The sequence below is a fragment of the Pogona vitticeps genome, chromosome 6 (assembly GCF_051106095.1).
Source record: "Pogona vitticeps strain Pit_001003342236 chromosome 6, PviZW2.1, whole genome shotgun sequence".
NCBI lineage: Eukaryota > Metazoa > Chordata > Lepidosauria > Squamata > Agamidae > Pogona > Pogona vitticeps.
In genome coordinates, this window is record NC_135788.1 from 64212350 (window position 1) to 64229764 (window position 17415).

General features: G+C 40.1%; 1 protein-coding gene across 6 annotated transcripts in view; it reads right to left on the reverse strand.

Moving 5' to 3' along the window:
• Positions 1-17415, reverse strand: part of SUGCT (succinyl-CoA:glutarate-CoA transferase) — a 506744-nt gene that overhangs the window by 157938 nt on the left and 331391 nt on the right. For 2 of the 6 annotated variants that reach the window (XM_073003759.2, XM_073003762.2), the window contains one exon: positions 12796-15601. The exons of the other annotated variants lie outside the window; for them this stretch is intronic. Coding sequence is in view for 1 of the 2 variants with exons in the window: in XM_073003762.2 (XP_072859863.2) it covers positions 15593-15601 (9 nt within the window). In the remaining variant the exon portion in view is untranslated. Of the gene's footprint in view, positions 1-12795; positions 15602-17415 lie in introns of those variants that run through there. 6 annotated transcript variants of the gene reach the window in all.

The window sequence follows — 17415 nt, forward strand, 5'->3', positions numbered from 1 at the left end:
AAAACGAGGCTTGTCTATCTGAATCTGTAAGAAAACAGATAAACCATGCCTTCTAAAAGAGGGAAATGGTTAACAATGGAGGTATCTGAAGGACAAGGGTTACCTCACAAAGAGGAAAGCCCTCTTGAATTAGCTGAGCAAGATTATGCTCAGGAGGATGCTGTGCAGGAAAGGGATACCTCAAAGGGAGGAGAAGCTACTTTAACCTCCCAAGAGTTTCAAAAGTGGAAATTGGAAAAGGAGTTTCAGCTAAGGCAAAATGAGTTGGAGGCGAAAGAAAGGGCTGAAGCTAGACAGGCAGAGGCCAGAGAAAGGGAGATGGCCATGGAGCAAGAAAGGAGACAACTAGAAATAAGAGAAAGAGAAAAGGCAGAAGCCAGACAGATGGAAATGAGAGCGAGAGAGAGAGAGAGAGAGAGAAATGAGGGAAAAAGAGGTAGAACACCAACTTAAAATGAGACAATTAGAATTAACAGCCCTAAATCAGAATAATAACGATTCAGCAGTTGAAGAGATTTCAAAAAGATACCTTAAGAAATTCCCACAATTCAGAAAGGGAAATAATCCAGAGGCATTCCTAATTCTGTTTGAGAGAGCCTGCTGGGACTACAAAATAGAATGATCACAGAACATGATTGTTTTAAGAAGTGGAGAACTCACTGAAATATACGCCCAAATGCCACAAGAAAAAGCAAGAGACTACGAAGCTTTTAAAAATTCGGGTTTTGCGCAGTTTGGGATCAATGCGGAACATTTGAGGTGGAAATTTAGGGCATTGACCAAAAACCTTGAGGAATCCTATTCTCAATTAGGGGCAAACATGATGAGGTATTTGGAAAAGTGGCTTGAGCAGTGAGAGGTCCAGACCCTAGAGGAGATGAAAAATATCATTGGTCTTGAACAGTTTTTTCAGTTCTACCTGGGGAATTCAGGTATTTGGTAAAAGATAAAAAGCTTAAAAATATTTTAGAGGTCAGCAAACTAGCTGACCATATCACAGAAACTAAAGGTCCAAGATACTCTGAAGTAAAAATTAGAGGGAAAGCTTGGGATGACAGAAAGAAAGAACCCAGAGAGTACCTCAGAAATCAACAGGCAGTTGGAAGCCATTTTAGAGGCAAGCCGAGCAGAGCCAGCAGAGATATAAGAACTGGGAAGGAAAGGGAGATAAGTCCCCAAGTTTTGAACAAAAAGTTTCTAGATCCTGTTTTGGCTGTGGGAGAACAATGACACTTCATAGCTCAATGTGCTAAGAATAGAGATTTTGGGCAACAAAAAGGGAATTTGAATTTGCCTAAGAAACTATACTGCATACAGCAGAATGAGGCACCCACAGGGCCAGTTGAAGCAGGCGCCATAGCAACCCCAGTTACTGCTAGAGCAGAGAGCCCAGAACAACAACAACAATTCCCAATAACTAAAATTCTTCATTGTTATTTGATTAAAAGTAACCAGGAACTTATTGGATGTTGAGTAAAAGTATATAGTAGTTTGGAATAAAAGTGATTGCATACATGTTCCAATCCGTGTTAATACCTGATACAGTTCATATATGTTTTACCTTTATGATTTACTTGACAATAAAAGAATGTTTGTTAATTAAACCTATGATTCCTAAGTTCAATAACCCTCAGTTTTGGCAGCACACATGTATAATATAACTGGTATTAGGAGAATACCTGGTGGCAGTGTGAAGGAAAAAGGGTGTGATCCCTTGTGAGGGCCAAATAAATAGGGGCAACAAGGTCGATCGCCACAAGTGGTGGCAGCGGTGGGATCGAAATATAATCCAGTAAGCAAAAGGGATTCTAGTAAGCCAAAGAAAAAATTGAATTTTCTGAGCAGTTCAATAACTCTCAGTTTTGGTAGCACACATGTATAACATAATTGGTATTAGGAGAATACCTGGTGGCAGCGTGAAGGAAAAAAGGGCATGATCCCTTGTGAGAGCCAAATAAATAGGGGTAACAAGGTTGATCGTGATAGACACCCATCAATCACAGTGACAACAAAACACCCATAACAAAAAACACCCTGATCACAGAAAACACCCAAACTTCTGGAAGAAACAAACTAATCCCACAGCTACAAATATTCAACAATCTCATACACTACACCAGAACACAGTTCTAGCTCCTGTCCTCTGAAGATGCTGGCCACAGAGACTGATGAAACATTAGGAAGAAAAACTTCCAGAACATGGCCAAAGAGCCTGGAAAGACCACAACAACCATAAAACACTTTGTACTTATCTGATTGGAAATATCCTATTCTAGTCCACAGTGGTCCACTCGCAGCAAGTACTGCAATGTTTAAACACTTTTTGTTTCAAGTTTGGAATACTTCTCACATTCTAGGTTCCATTCATATGCATAGTGCAGCATCCTTTTGCCTCTATGCACATCAGCAACTAGATATCTGTTCAGCTTTAATTCAAATGCTTCATTAGTTATAGTCTATGTTGTTCTTTCCAGTGGCTGATTGAGAGTCTCATATTCCAGCAATATGAGACTCTCCCACTTGAGAGTCTCATATTCCAGCAGTTTCATTTTGGAATGCATCATCATAAGATTTTTATTTATATAAATAAATATTTTTTTATTTTTTATATATATACATTTAAAAATATTTTTATTTATTATATTTATACCCCGCCCATCTAGTTGTTCGACTACTCTGGGAGGCGTACAGCATACATAATAAACAATTTTAAAATGGCATCATTATGAAGATTAAGAAGTAATTCAAGAATTTAAGAAGTAATTCAAGATGGAAAAATAATAAAGAAGATAGATCAAATAGTGCCTGAAGGGAAGGCCTGCCTCAATAGCCACGTTTTAAATTGGCTTTTAAAAATACCCAGAGAAGGGGCCATACGGATCTCTGGAGGTAGATTATTCCATAACCGAGGAGCGACTGCCGAGAAGGCCCAGTTTCTTGTTTTTTCCTTTCAGGCCTCTCTCAGCGTTAGGCTCCTCAGTTGCACCTCCTGGCTAGATCAAGTGATATGGATAGATTTTGGTGGTATAAAATGTTTAGAAGTGGTTAACTATTGCCAAAAATTCATTGAGTGTTACTGTCATTATCTATGAAAAACCTTCTGCCAGTGTCACCTTCCACAACTACTTCTGCCCAGTAGCTGCCCTTCAAATATTTATCTGCCACCAACAGCAGTGGAACTATCACCCCTCTTATACCGATATGACTATTAACTCCCCAAGAAGATAGATGATTATTCTTAATTTAGTATCTTAGCTTAGATAATTCCATCTTGGATGACTGCTACAAATCTAGGCATGTAAGAGGGTCCAGCCCACAGCAGTATTCCTCAGTTTCTCTCACACATAATCCTCTCATTACATTGGTGCATAACATGGTGTATATCCAAGAGGAACCACAGAGTACTGAAAGGAAAGGATGAAAGAATGAACTATTTCTCATACGTACATAAAGGTTCCTGGTGATATTACAACATAATGCGATTTTTTTCTTTTCCATTCAGAGATTGAAATGCTTGATTCATTTTCAACCTAAAATGTATCTGAGAAGCTATTTATTGAGAAAAAATGTTTTAACTTTCCAGGCTAAGATATAAACACACCCTGTAGCATTTATTCTTGGAAAATGAAGCTCATGCTTGGGACACTTAGCTGCGGCCTTTTCAAAATAGCTGTAGAGTCACAGTGCCATTTCTCCCATGCCATCAATGCCTTCCTTCACTAGATTCACACAAAAGGAAGTATTCATCTGTCTGTGTTTCAGACCTGCTACCTCTGAATAGGACTACTTTCCAGTCACTCTTCAGAAAGGTGCACTCAAAAGGGTGAAAAGAAACAGAGAAATAATATTTTAAAATGCTTTCTGGCACACCAGATGTTTGTTACAGAGCCATCTGAGTGAAACAATGCATTTGAATTATCAAAAGGAGAGGGTTGTTTGTTCACATTTCTAAAAGATTGTGGGATATTTTTAGATACTTAGTTGTGGTCTTTCTGTGTGCAAGGAACACAGCAAACGCCCTTATAGAACTGATACTTAAATTACATGCATGACATGGGAACTGCTTGATGTGGTTCAGCATTTGCTCTTGTTACACTCTGTTCTAACTATGAACATTCCAGCTGTGTGAATAATATAAGAAATATGCCTGAGCTTTTGCCATTCTTAATGTATCCTCCTGCTCATTTTCTAACTTCTATAAACTTGTCAAGAGTGCATCTTGATGTAAAAATGAAAAAAATATACTACTGTACAACACAGCTCCAAAGGCAGATGGGAACAGCTGATGTTTTCACATTGTGAAAATGCTGGGCAGCTAATGTAACTTATAAAATTAAAGTAAGAACTTTTATGGAGGCCTTAATGTTTTAGCTAAAACATATGTTGATAGAATTAATGATGAGATCTTCATTAATGGAGAAAAGCTCATCCACACATTGTGGTTGCTATGTTGGTCTCATCCCACAAACTACCATCTACATAATAATAAATGAACTCATATACCCTCTGGTTGTTAAACAAGTTAGTAATTGAAATCCTGTTGCACAGTTCAGTCTGTGCAATGGGAATGACATCATCGACAGTGTGAGAGTGACGCTCATTAAATGCTTTGTTTTGCAAAATTGGGGTACACACAGTTCATACATAATGTCAGTAGTTCCCAAACATTTTTGATTCATATCTCCCTTGGCTTACTAGCCATTGGCCACAACTCCCTCAATATCAAACTTTGAGTGAGGGGGGAGGAGGGGGAAGGGAAGCCCGGCCTGAGTAGCACTTCCCCGGAATCTGCGAAAGTACTTCTGAGAATTCTAGGGTGCCCTTGGCTGGGTCTGGCAGCACCCCAGGGCACTGCGCCACACAGTTTGAGAACCACTGCATAATGTGATGAAGTCACATGAACCATGAAATCACAAAAGGAAGCCTTTAATGAGTGGCAATCTGCCACAGATGATTATATGATTCCCACAGTGTAGGAGGATCGTACTCAACAGGATTTTGGCCAATACACACCAGAATCCTAAGCCTAAAATTTGAATCACGAATCACTTCCTGGTAATTACGCTTGCTAAGCATGCTAAGAAGCAATTCTAACATTCAAAAGGCAAGTTCATCCATTTGGAACAACGTACTCTATGTATGTACAGAATTCATAGTTCTATTGGATAGCTTTGTACTTCCAGTAAGTCCCTTAAAATTTGATGCTTGGTTTCAAAGCCATGTCTTGCTTTTAAAAAAGATCCATTTCATATGAACAAGAGAGAATGCAATTATACATGGCTTTCTACATGCCTCTTGATTGGCACACTACTTTGCCCACAGAGTAGTAGACTAATAGATTGCAATGCCCTCTCCTTCTCTAATCCCATTGCTTCCCAAAAGGCCATTCTGGTAAATAAAATGTATATTGGTTGTTGTGGGTTTTTCAGGCTCTTTGGCCGTGTCCTGAAGGTTGTTCGTCCTAACGTTTCGCCAGTCTCTGTGTCCGGCATCTTCAGAGGACAGCACAAAAATGTATATTGCTACAGAAGCATTTTAATGTTATAATATACATATACAGTGGTGCCTTGACTTACGAACTTAATCTGTATTGGAACGGTGGCCGTAAGTCAAAATGTTCGTAAGTCAAAGCACCATTTCCCATAGGAATACACTGAAAACCAATGAATCCATTCTGCCCGAAGGAAAACACACACACACACAAACACAAAACCCCACACCGGAAGTCCCATGCTGGGACTGCGAAAATAAAAATAAAAATCCAAGAATAAAAATTGGAGCAAGTCCCACGTGGGACTAAAAACAAACAAACAAAAAAACCACCAAAAAAACAAAATAAACACAGAAATGTAACCCCCCAGCCCAAACCTACCCTTCAAAACCCACCCAGAAAAACATTTTTAAAAGGAAAAAGTAGCACCTTACAAGTCCGAAGCCTCTGCAGAAGCTTCCCGGGCTTCCAAACCACCAGCACCCGGCCGCTTCTCCTTCCTTCTCCTGCGCCACCACAGAGCCCCTCTGACCCGCGCCTTCGACGGCACTTACGAGTAGACCTGTGCCTTTGGTGGGGCTTACTCATGAGTAGACCCACACCACCCTGCCTCTCCTTCCTCCTCCTGTACCCCAGGAATAAAAAAAGTTCCCTAACCGCCTGCTCTAACCGTTGGGGCAAAAGAGCTACAAAGAAGCAGCCTCTTTGCCACCAACGGTTTGAATTTCACGCCTTTTCCCCCTGCCTTTTTCTGTTCATAAGTCAAAGCTCTGTTCGTAACTCAGAGCAATATTTTGCGTCCAGAGCTGTTCGTAACTCAAAACCTTCGTAGGTCAGGCTGTTCGTAAGTCAAGGCACCACTGTATATATAGCTAAGGAAGCATTTTAATGTTAGAATCTGTGCTTTCTAAAAGTTGACTTTGAAAAAAAGAAGCGGAATGCATCTTTGCTCTCAATCTGCCCCTTAGCTCTTTTGATTCAAGGATTGATACACCATGAATTCTAGTCTGTCACTGAAGTTGTCTGGATTTCATACTCTCTCTAAAGCAACAGGTCAACTCAGATGTTCAATCAGTGAAGGAATGGGAAAACTGATGAGAGGTAGAAGGTATTCAGCATTAACAGAAAAATTAAGTAGAAACATATTTATTTAACAATAATGTTCAGATTAAAAAACATTTGCTTTGCATATGTTGGAGCAAGGGTACATTTAGAGTTATGAATCTTCAGAGACAATTGTAAGGAATAACCCGCCTTACTGCAATATAAACTCAGTTGGCAAAAATTTAAAATAGCTTTTAAGAAATCAAGCGGTAAATTGAGCACAGTTGATCCAGAGTCCACTAGAAAACAAACAAGCTATTATTATAGAGTTGCTTTTCAAGCAGTCTTAATTTATTAATATTTGTGATGTAACAGTTTGAAAGATGAAAAAAAATGCCACAGACATTATTATTCTAGTTGTTGGGTATTTTAGTCCATTTACATAAAAACAAACTTTGTTTCTTTGGAGACTGTGTGGCACTTAAATGCCAACTGTTTATGCTTGTGGGAATATTTCCACAGCATCTAATTATGAGTGATGGAGGATTAGAACTTCAGATGAGAGAATAAAGGCAGGATCAGATGAATCTTAACAAATAAAAGGTTATTTTCAAAAGCAGATGCCCTACCTTAATGACAAAGAGAAAAGAAAAATGCACATTAGACAGGCAGTAGAAGCATAAAAAAACTGACTTTCATTTGGAGTCAGATTTCTATAGATTGCCTATTTACTAAAGGAAGAACGGCACTCCACAAAATACACTACTCCACAAAATGCAGATGTAATTTGGAGCACAAGATCTGAAGATTCTTTTTATGCAAAGACACATCACTTCACAAAACACCTGTGCTGATACACGCACATGTAGCCCCATTGTTTGAACATTTTGGGGGGCAATGGAGAAGACACCATTCAGTTTTTCTCAAATTGCACAGGATTCGGAGAGTTTTCCAGGATATAAAATTTACCAATGATGCACAGAATCTGAGTGTGCATCCTAGAATGGCTACCATTTCCGTGTAGCTGTACATTACAGAAGAGATTAAGGATGCGTTCATTAAGCAAGCTGTCTTTTCCCACTACTATAAGAACGTTTCAGAGTTTAAAAATCAGGGTAAGAGCTGTCCTTACTTCCCAGAATGTATTACCATAGGAAATCTCTTCAGTTGGTCACTCTAAAAGAAAACAGTAAACCCACTAGTTTCTGTTTGCAGAACTGAACAATAATGGAGCAGGAGGGGAAGGAGGCAGGAAAAGCAGAGAAATCTGGAATCCCTACCAACCTGCCTCTTTTGTGGTGAAGACATAATTCACATCAGTACTTCAGAATGCTTAACCAGATGTGGTGAAAGTGCTTTCTTTTTTCCTTTAGCTGAATATACAGTAGGACTTCCTTATCCATGGGATCAGTATCCACTGATTCACTTATCTATGGTCTGAAAATATCAAAAATGCTAAAAAAAAATCCAGAAAAAAGTATTTTCAAATGTATTACTAGAATTGGCCACTAGAGGGAGTCAGAGATCATGCTATGAATATTTGTCAGTGAAGAACACATACAGTGTGCTATTACAGTGGTACCTTGCTAGACGATGACCCGCTGTATGACAAATCCGCAGGACGGTGACTTTTTTGACCACCCCAAATGCCATCACAACCACATAGATATCAGAACCTTCCAATGTATTTGGGAAGCTTTGGATGTCCTGAAAATGTTACAGAATCACTGTAGTGATTGTGTTTGGGACCTCAGTCTTAATCTGGCAAGCTATAATTATGTCTAGAAGTTGGACTAAAGACATGAGGTTCATGCTCTTAAATGAGGGGGTTGACTAGTTGGAGGATTGCTGATTCCCTCTCCATCCTTTATAAGGGGGGGAAGTGGGGGGGAATGAGAAGCATCTCAGCAAACAATTTCTTAGGAATCACAAACTGGACATATAAGCAGTTTGTAAGTAGAACTGCTTTGGAAAACAGGGCAATTCCTGACCTGACAAAGCATCAAGTGCCTGCATACTCCGGAGGAAAACACCTCTCTTAAGAATTCAAGCTCTAATTGTTCCTGCAAATTTGAATGGACCATGTCTTCAGATCAGACTGAAGTGAGAAGTCTAGGAAATGTACCTTACTTTCAGGCTTCAAAACTCAGACATACAATCCAACCCGTGCACACCAGCTAAGACATAACAAAAAGGTACATTCCAACCTGAAGCAATGTCATGGCAAGTGGCCACATGATGTTGTTGCAGATTCTCATTCAGCCTGGATCAGGTGATGGATGTAGACAGCGGTGTTCTCCTTGTCCCTAGAAAGCTGCTGACTCTAGCCTAACTCATCCATCTAAACAACATGATAAACAGGCACAAATAAAACTGTCCTTTTCACTTTCTTACTTGACTGACTTTTTTAAGTTTACCATGTTACAAACTCAGCTCCCCAGAGGTCAGGCTGCATCTTATCTTCATACTTCAAGTGGATGGGAAAGGAAGAAAAGAAATGTCTTCTCTGATTCAAACAGAATTAACTGAGAATTGTTAGTTGACATTAAGGCAAACTGCTCTAAAATTTGTGATACCTTATGGCAAGCTTTATTCTGTGTTTGTCAATACTAGTTTTAATCATGGTCCACTTCTGTGGAGACCAGACTCTGATTCTGGTTTCTTTCAAATGCACTAGTATTATAGTCTTTCATATTAAATGTGTGTTTCATCAGTTATGGTGCTTAAACTTATCAGTGCTTATTGGCTTATGAAAGATCCTTGGACTCAGCCTTTGCCCTTGGTCCAAAAGGTTTATGAATAACTTACAAAGGAAGATAAATCCTACCATTTACTATCAGTTTATAAGCTTCATATTACACATCACAACTTATCTGCATTTTTCCAAACTTCGCAAAAAAAATGACTGCTTCCAAACAGCTGTGGGATAATTTTCAGGAAAGTGACCTTGATCTAGGTTTTGGGGTTTCATAGACAAATCCATTGTTAATCATTGGTCTGAAAACCATTTTTACATATGCCCAGTCTAAACATCACATAAAATATATCCTTCAGTCAGGAATCCATAGCATTCTGGAGGGGGGGGGGGGATAAGAAATTTAATCAAACTACTGATTAAACTATTGTTACGTTTGCCAGGGCGGCTTTTCCATTTTAAAAAGGTGGTGGTGGGGTGCAAACATAACATAGTCTTGTACATTTATCTCCAGAGCAGTGCTCTACAGGCAACCTGTACAGGCTGGTAATACGATTACATCAACAAGCTTTTCATTTTAAAGTGTCAGATTCTGCAAGATGAAAGGGTGCAATGCTTAACACTTTGCAGTGCTACTGGCTCAGGTTTAAAGAAACTATGTGGCCTAGGATTCATATCATATTCTAATCTGTGAGACTGACATGAAAATGAAAAGCAAAGTCTTTGAAAGTGATACATTTGTGTGATGGTGTAAACCTGGAGTCCTTAACAATGGGAATGACAAATGGGCTGATAAGGAGATAAAAGGATATGCCTACAGTGAACATTTCCATGCCATCATCTGCAACCTGTATCTGTAAGAAAGTGTGGGTTACCATTGGATAAACTGATACTGATGTTTGCAGAGCACACATTTAGTACCTGTTTGTTCCTTGGCTAGCTCCCCCTCCCATGTTCTTGCATTGCTCAGAAATAAACTATGAAAAAGTCTAGTTGTCATTTATGAATTATCTACATTGTTGCTTTGATGCCTCTCATTAAATGCTGAATGCAAGATTCTACTATTGCACTGTATCATTTAATTTCTCCTCTGAATTTATTCAGATGGTTAGCATGAAGAATCCTGTATCTGTACAACACAGGCATATTTAACACTAATTCTTGTAATCATTCTTTACTACAGAAAGTATTATTCAGTGCTTACAAAATATATTCCTATCAATATGTATGTATGTATGTATGTATGTATGTATGTATGTATGTATGTATGTATGTATGTATGTATGTATGTATGTATGTATGTATGTATGTATGTATGTATGTATGTACGTATTTGATTGATATACAGTGGTGCCTCGCATAGCGAGGTTAATCCGTTCCGGATTAACCTTCGCTATGCTGAAGCATCGTTGAACGGGGCAGGGATTTCCATTGGAACGCATTAAACATGGTTTAATGCGTTCCAAATGGGCCAAATATTCACCGTTCAACGAAGCTTCGTAATGGCCGGCAGCCATTTTCGCGCCCTCGCCTCGCTTAACGAGGGCGCGAAAACGCTGCACGCGGCCATTTTGGGCCATTTCCGGGCTTCCGGCGGCCATTTTGGCCGCCGAACAGCTGATCGTCGGGCTTCGTTTTGCGAAGATCGGTAAGCAAAACGCTTACCGGTCTTCGCAAACCGAATTGTGCCCTATAGGAAAAACGTTAAGCGATCGCATTAGCGATCCGAAAAAATGGATCGCTATGCGATTTCGTCGTTATGCGGTGCGCTCGTTAAGCGAGGCACCACTGTACTGCCCTCATTAGTGCCAAGGCACTACTCTGGGCAGTTTGCAAAAAGTGTGACACAGAACAGAAAATAAACATAAAAGCAATAAAACCAATTAACCAATAATTCTTAAAAACAAAAAGCATGGGCAAAGAAGAATGGATGATCAACTGGGGTCAGTGTGGAAAGCCTCCCTTAAAAACCATGTCTTTAGTTGCCTCCTAAATAACCACAGGGAGGGGACCAGGTGAAGGTCCTCTGCAAGCTGGTTCCACAGAGTTGGAGCTGCTGCAAATAAGAGCCTACCTCTTGTTGAAGATTTGTAGGCCTACCTCAGGGTGGCAACCCAGAAGAGCTTCACCTGAGATGATCTAGTGAATTGAGCAGATGACAATAGGAAAAAGTGCTTCAATCTTGTATCCATGTTGTAGTCTCAAATTAGGATAAATGCATGAAAATTCAGAGAGCACAACCAGAAACCCTGAGTGTTCTACCTGCCTCCAGCTAGAGTTGTAGATCCTTTTAGGGGTGCAGCCATCCACTCTCCTGCAGCACCTTCCCAGATACTGTTGGAGTGCAACTCCCATCAGCTCCAACTAACATAGCTAATGGTGAGGGATAATGGGAGTTGCATTCAAATGACACCTGGATAACCACAAGTTGCCCACCTCTACTGTTATGGAGAAAACTGTTTAAAATTTAACAGCTATGGACATGCCATTCCACAGCTGGCTGGTGAGTGAACAGGAACAACAGGGTAGAAGGGAAGAGATGGTTGCGGTGGCAGCAGTCATAGCAAAAGAAAGATAAAGGTATGATGAACCACTTAAGGCTAGCCCTGGTGTTATCAACTTATTAAAGACATACCCTATTTCCCCGAAAATAAGACCAGGTCTTACGTATATTAATTTTTGTTCCAAAAAAAGGCATTAAGATTTATTTTCAGGGGATGTTTTATTTTTTTCATGTACAACAATCTACATTTATTCAAATAGAGTCATGTCATCTTCTTCTGGAACATCATCAAAGCCTGAATTCCAGCCTGAATTTCTTGTGACTCCATTTCCTATAGAAACATTGGCCCCAATCTCTAATGTCCAGCAATAGAGCTCTCCTTAAATGAGCACTTCCTGTCCATGTAGCTTGCTCACAGTACATTGGCAACACAGCTATCAGTGATTTTATCCCATGAATTCTTCACCCAGGTCACCAAACTATGATCTGCGGGCCACATCTGGCCTGCCTTGCCCTTTTATCTGGCCCAGCAAACACCGCAGGCTCAGGTCCATTCCCTTCAGCCCGTGTGGAAGCAGTAGCAGAAGATGATGATGACGGCGGAGAAGGAGGCAAGCTGGCAGCAAGAAGCAACTCAGGAAGGAAAAGAGCATGAAGGTGGTGGTTTTTGTGCTTCCTTATGATAGCCTCGCCTGGGTGTGCACGTAAGGGGGGAAGCATGTGCACTGCAGAAGTGCAAGTCCAAGAACCGTCAGGAACTTAGGTGTTGAGCCCACTCAATGCCAAGGAGCAAGTTCCTGGTGGCATGCAGCTCCTTCCTCCCTGGCTGCCCAGCCCCTCCATGTGCAGGGCAGAGAGGAGGGGAAGAAGTTTTAAGTCTCTCTTCAGTGCTTGGGAGCCAGTCAAGAGGTGGTGCTTCAGTGCAAAGGGTCATTGTGGGGAGTGTTGGCGTTAAGGGCCCCAACATGAACTGGCCTCAAACCCCTTCTGCAGCAGGGCTGGACGGTTTCTGTCCTGTTTCAGGAACTCACTTACTTGTCGAGGTGGGCGGGAGGGGGAAGTACGGATCCCACTGGCCCACGTGGATGAGACAGAGTCAATCCCAGCTGCTGCACAATGAGTCCCTGGTAGAGGGTGGGGTTTCACTTAATTGGGGCTTATTTTTGGGAAGGGCTTGTGTTGCAAGCATCCTGACAAATCATACAGGGCTTATTTTCAGGTTAGGTTTTATTTTCGGGAAAATGCGGTAGCATCAGTTTATTCAAATAATCACATCAGCCTCTTTTGGGTTATTGTATTCAATCTTGCATTGCTCCGCTCTGAATCAAAATCAGGGTTGCAATTTCCAACTCCCAACGTGCTCAGTGCCCATACACTTGACATCACATCCACACATACCAACTAATATGGATTGGTTCCTCTACTTGCATGGAGTTATACTTTAGCATCCCCCTATGCTTTTAAGTTTTTGACCAAACTTTGGGAGGCAGTGGAAGACATGAGGGCCTGGTGCACTCTGGTCCATAGGGTCACGAAGAGTTGGACACAACTTAACAATTAAACAACAAATGCTTTACGTTCTTATAAAAAGTGATTAATTGTATATCTCCCTTAAAGAGGAGTAACACATCTCCCAGAGAAAGAAATGTGCATTTGGGTATCTTTCATTATGAAGAAAAAGAATGAGGTCACTTGTTCTTCCAGAGTACTTCTTTTTGCATCCACATCAATTCACACCAATGCCTACATGTTCAGAAAGGAGCAAGTTCATTTTCCTTCCTTGGCATCATAGAATTAAACAAAATGCACAAAGTATGAAGTTGTCAATAGTTACTGTTCATGAAGATTATATTATCTCTCCAGGACCAGAAGCAGTATGACTCTGAACAACAGTCCTTTCAGAACAACAATGGAAAAGGGAAGTCCTGTTTGTGGGCTTCCCAAACATAAGTGGGTGGTTGCTCTGGGAATGGTCTTTGGTCTTTTGCAAAGCCACATGGCAGGAGTTGTATCTCTTGCTGAGTTAAAACATGTTAAGCCCTTATTAAAATCACATTGCATGTACTTGTTGAGTGTGAATCTAGCTGGGAGCAAACTAGTAGCACACGGAACCCTGAAATATTTACTGATTTATTCAGGTCATGAGCAAAGTCTTGGCTTCAGTACTGCAGTTTAATCACTGCATCACGAGGCGCCTTCATGCCAAAACGGATTTCAGGATAGTATGCATGGGGTGGGGGGAGAAAACCCAAGGTAATATTAAAACACAAAGCAATAAACAACACAATAATACTGAGAGAAATACAACTGTGAGAGGAATGAAATTTATTTACACATAAGCAGTCCTCCTGCTGCATAATCTAGTGCTGGGCAAAGAGCTACAATTGTTGATTCTATCTGAGAAGTGTGGGGTAGGGAAGACAATTCCTAATACTTCCTCAGTCTACTATAGTTTGAGTTGCTCTTGTAAAAGCTTCAAATCTAAACACATCAGCTAAGAGAAATACATACACTGTACAATAAAATATATGAAAGTGGAAAATATATACAACTAACAAAAGCAAATCCAGTGTATCTTTGATGAGAAGGCTTTGGCTTTCTTTTCTTTCTCCCTCCACCTCCCCTTCAGTATGCTGGTAATGTAAAACCACGGCTCAGGGTAGAAAATCATTTTTCAGTTTCAGGAAACATCATTACTAACTGCCAAGAGTCGAGCCATATAATAACAATTATAGTATTTGCTAAAACTGAACACCTGCAATTTTATAGAAGGCCTCACAGGACAGCTGAAAGTAAGTACCCCAGTCTACTGATAAAGCAGCCAATCAAACCTTAACCTTTTGTCTAAGAAAAGAATACATTTTGCTGGCTGAGGATATGCACTGAAAGGAAAGGAGAGGGGACTCGAAACCCCTTATTTCATAAGACAATGTCAACCATAAGAGTGGGGTCCTAGGTGGACAATGTGGTCTCCCATGGTGTTGGGAAATGTCTTAAAAGCATCCCAGAATACTAGGATTTTGTATCACACTGAGAACATTATACATACTCCCACTGTTAAATCAGATTGTGATTATTTTCAATAGTTCAGGTAAAATTCATCTGCCTCTCCACAGGACATACAGCCTACATGTGGTCACTCTCTTTAATTGCTCAGTTGAGAATTCAGCCATTAAGATCCTTCCAAGTCTATTAACAAGCCAATTTATCATTACAGGTATCTGGAATACTGAGTGGAATCTAGTTAACTGCTGCCAAATTTGGATTCCTGGGAATCATCTTTTTAATTCATTTTCCCCCACAAAAACAAGATGTATGGCCATTTGGGGTGCAAAGAGATGTTCCTTTCTGTTTACAGAGATATTCATGTTTCAGAGGTGACAGTCTGTCCTCTCTAAGAGCTCCCAGAGAGACCTAAATAATATTTCCTTTCCCATTTAATACCCCTTCTTTATTTTTAATCTCCTCCTGCCCTCACACTGTCCATGATTATCTCTAGCTAGCCATTCCAGGAAAAAGGAAGGAAAGGAAATCAATTAACATATCAACTTCCAGAGGTTGGGGGAATGTGTTCTGATCAAATGTATTTATATTTTTGCATAATCACATTACATTTATAGCATAAATATATATGAAAATATTTGAAAAATACGTTCTATCGATATTACATGTAGCAAGTACTACACAATTTGAACCCTATTCAGGCATTACACATTGTATTCATTCATTGAACACAACACAAAAAGAGAGATCAGGCTAGTCCCACTCCCTTTCTACTAGCTTCTGCTGCCCTCTTACACATATAGGTGAAACGTCTGAAAGACAGTGCCTCTGCTGTCCATGGCTTCTCTCCATGTCATTAGGAACCCTGGAAAGGGGCAACATAAACCAAAAACAATTCTACATTGCATTATATTGATTCATTTATCTTAAACATGTTACTTCACCCATGCCACCTTCACCCTTGGGACTAGGTTGATATCCATACACTTCATTCCACCCAATTTATATTTTATATTTATCCTCACTAGTGTTAAATACCATCTCCATGCTAACTTATAACAATTTTCTTTATCCCTTATGGACATATTCTTCACAATTCTTTTGCTCCACATTTTACTCCAATCATCCCCCGTTGTTTCATTAACCAGATCTTCTTGCCACTGATTTTTAACCCTTGTGTGTCCTGACCAACTTGTATTGATAATTTATATATTTCGTTTATAGTTCCCTTCCTTTTTAAAATTACTTTTGATTTCAGCCTTTTTTCAATTATCTCTTCAAATTATCCTCTCCTTCCTTGCTTTTCCATTTGCTAGTTCACCCTTCTATTTGAAGTACAATTAACCAAGAGATCCCTTCTCCCCCGTAACTATTTTATGCTTTATCTTTTGCCTTTTTCATCCATTCTTTTATCCTATTTACTCCCTTATCCTTTAATACAATATAAAATTTATTTTTAAAGTTTTCTGGAAAATTTGTTAGCTCTACCACCTGAGTCAAGGGGGAAATCAGTGGACTCAGAACGTCTCTATAGTTTTTCCAACTTTCTAACAAATTTTTAAGGAACTGTTACCAATTTTCTTAATCTCTTATCCAATCTTTTTTCCCCAAACAGAATAGCCTCTAAATTTTCTTCCTTTCTTTACATTTCTATGTCTTTCCATACTAAGTTTTCATTACATATTATAATATCTGGAATATGTCTAAGTTGATTTGCTGTATAATATAGTTTAATATTGGGTATATTGCAGGGGTCAGGAAACTTTTTTAACTTTTACCCCCCCCAAAAAAAAAATTATATAAGCCGACATTGCCCCCTTTATTTGAAAGGAAGGAAATGATACAGTATTTGATGAAGCCACCTTTTTTTCCCACCTTAATTCAAGCCTTGCCTGTTCTTTTCATAGTTTTCAGTCAGTCTCTCTCTCTCACACACATACACACACAAACACACATACACCCTCCCTCCACCCTTTTTCCCACCTTAATTCAAGCCATGCCTGTTCTTTTCATAGTTTTCAGTCGGTCTCTCTCTCACACACACACACACATCCCCCCTCCCTCCCCCTTTTTCCTGCCTTAATTCAAGCCTTGCCTGTTCCTTTTTTCATAGTTTTGAGTCAATATCTCTCTCTCTCACACACACACACATCCACCCTCACCCTTTTTTCCTGCCTTAATTCAAGCATTGCCTGTTCCTTTTTTCACAGTTCTGAGTCAGTCTCTCTCTCAGACACACACACACGTCCACCCACCCACCCTCCACCCACCCATTTTCTCCATATATATTTTCCCCATACATTTAAATAAGCTTGATGAAGCCCTCCGTCTCTCGCACCTTCCTTCCCCTCCTTAACTTGATCCTTTCCCACCTCCTGCTTACTTGCAGTCATTTCCGGAGGAAGCAGTCATTCAAAGCCCCGGATCGATTGATTGCTCGGGGCTATTCCATAGCTGTAGCCAATTAAGCAGGCTTATCTCCGATCTCTGAAAGAACGGAGGATTTAGAAATGTCCTGCTGCAACCAGGAAGTAACAGGGAGAGGTGGCTTACAATTTGAGATTTGGCTGCAGAGGGTGGGGGTGGGAGGGAGGGGGTAGCACTCTGCTCATTACCCCCAGGATTTTCACTTTTATCCCATTTGGGGTAATTTACCCCTGTTCCCCGACCACTGGCATA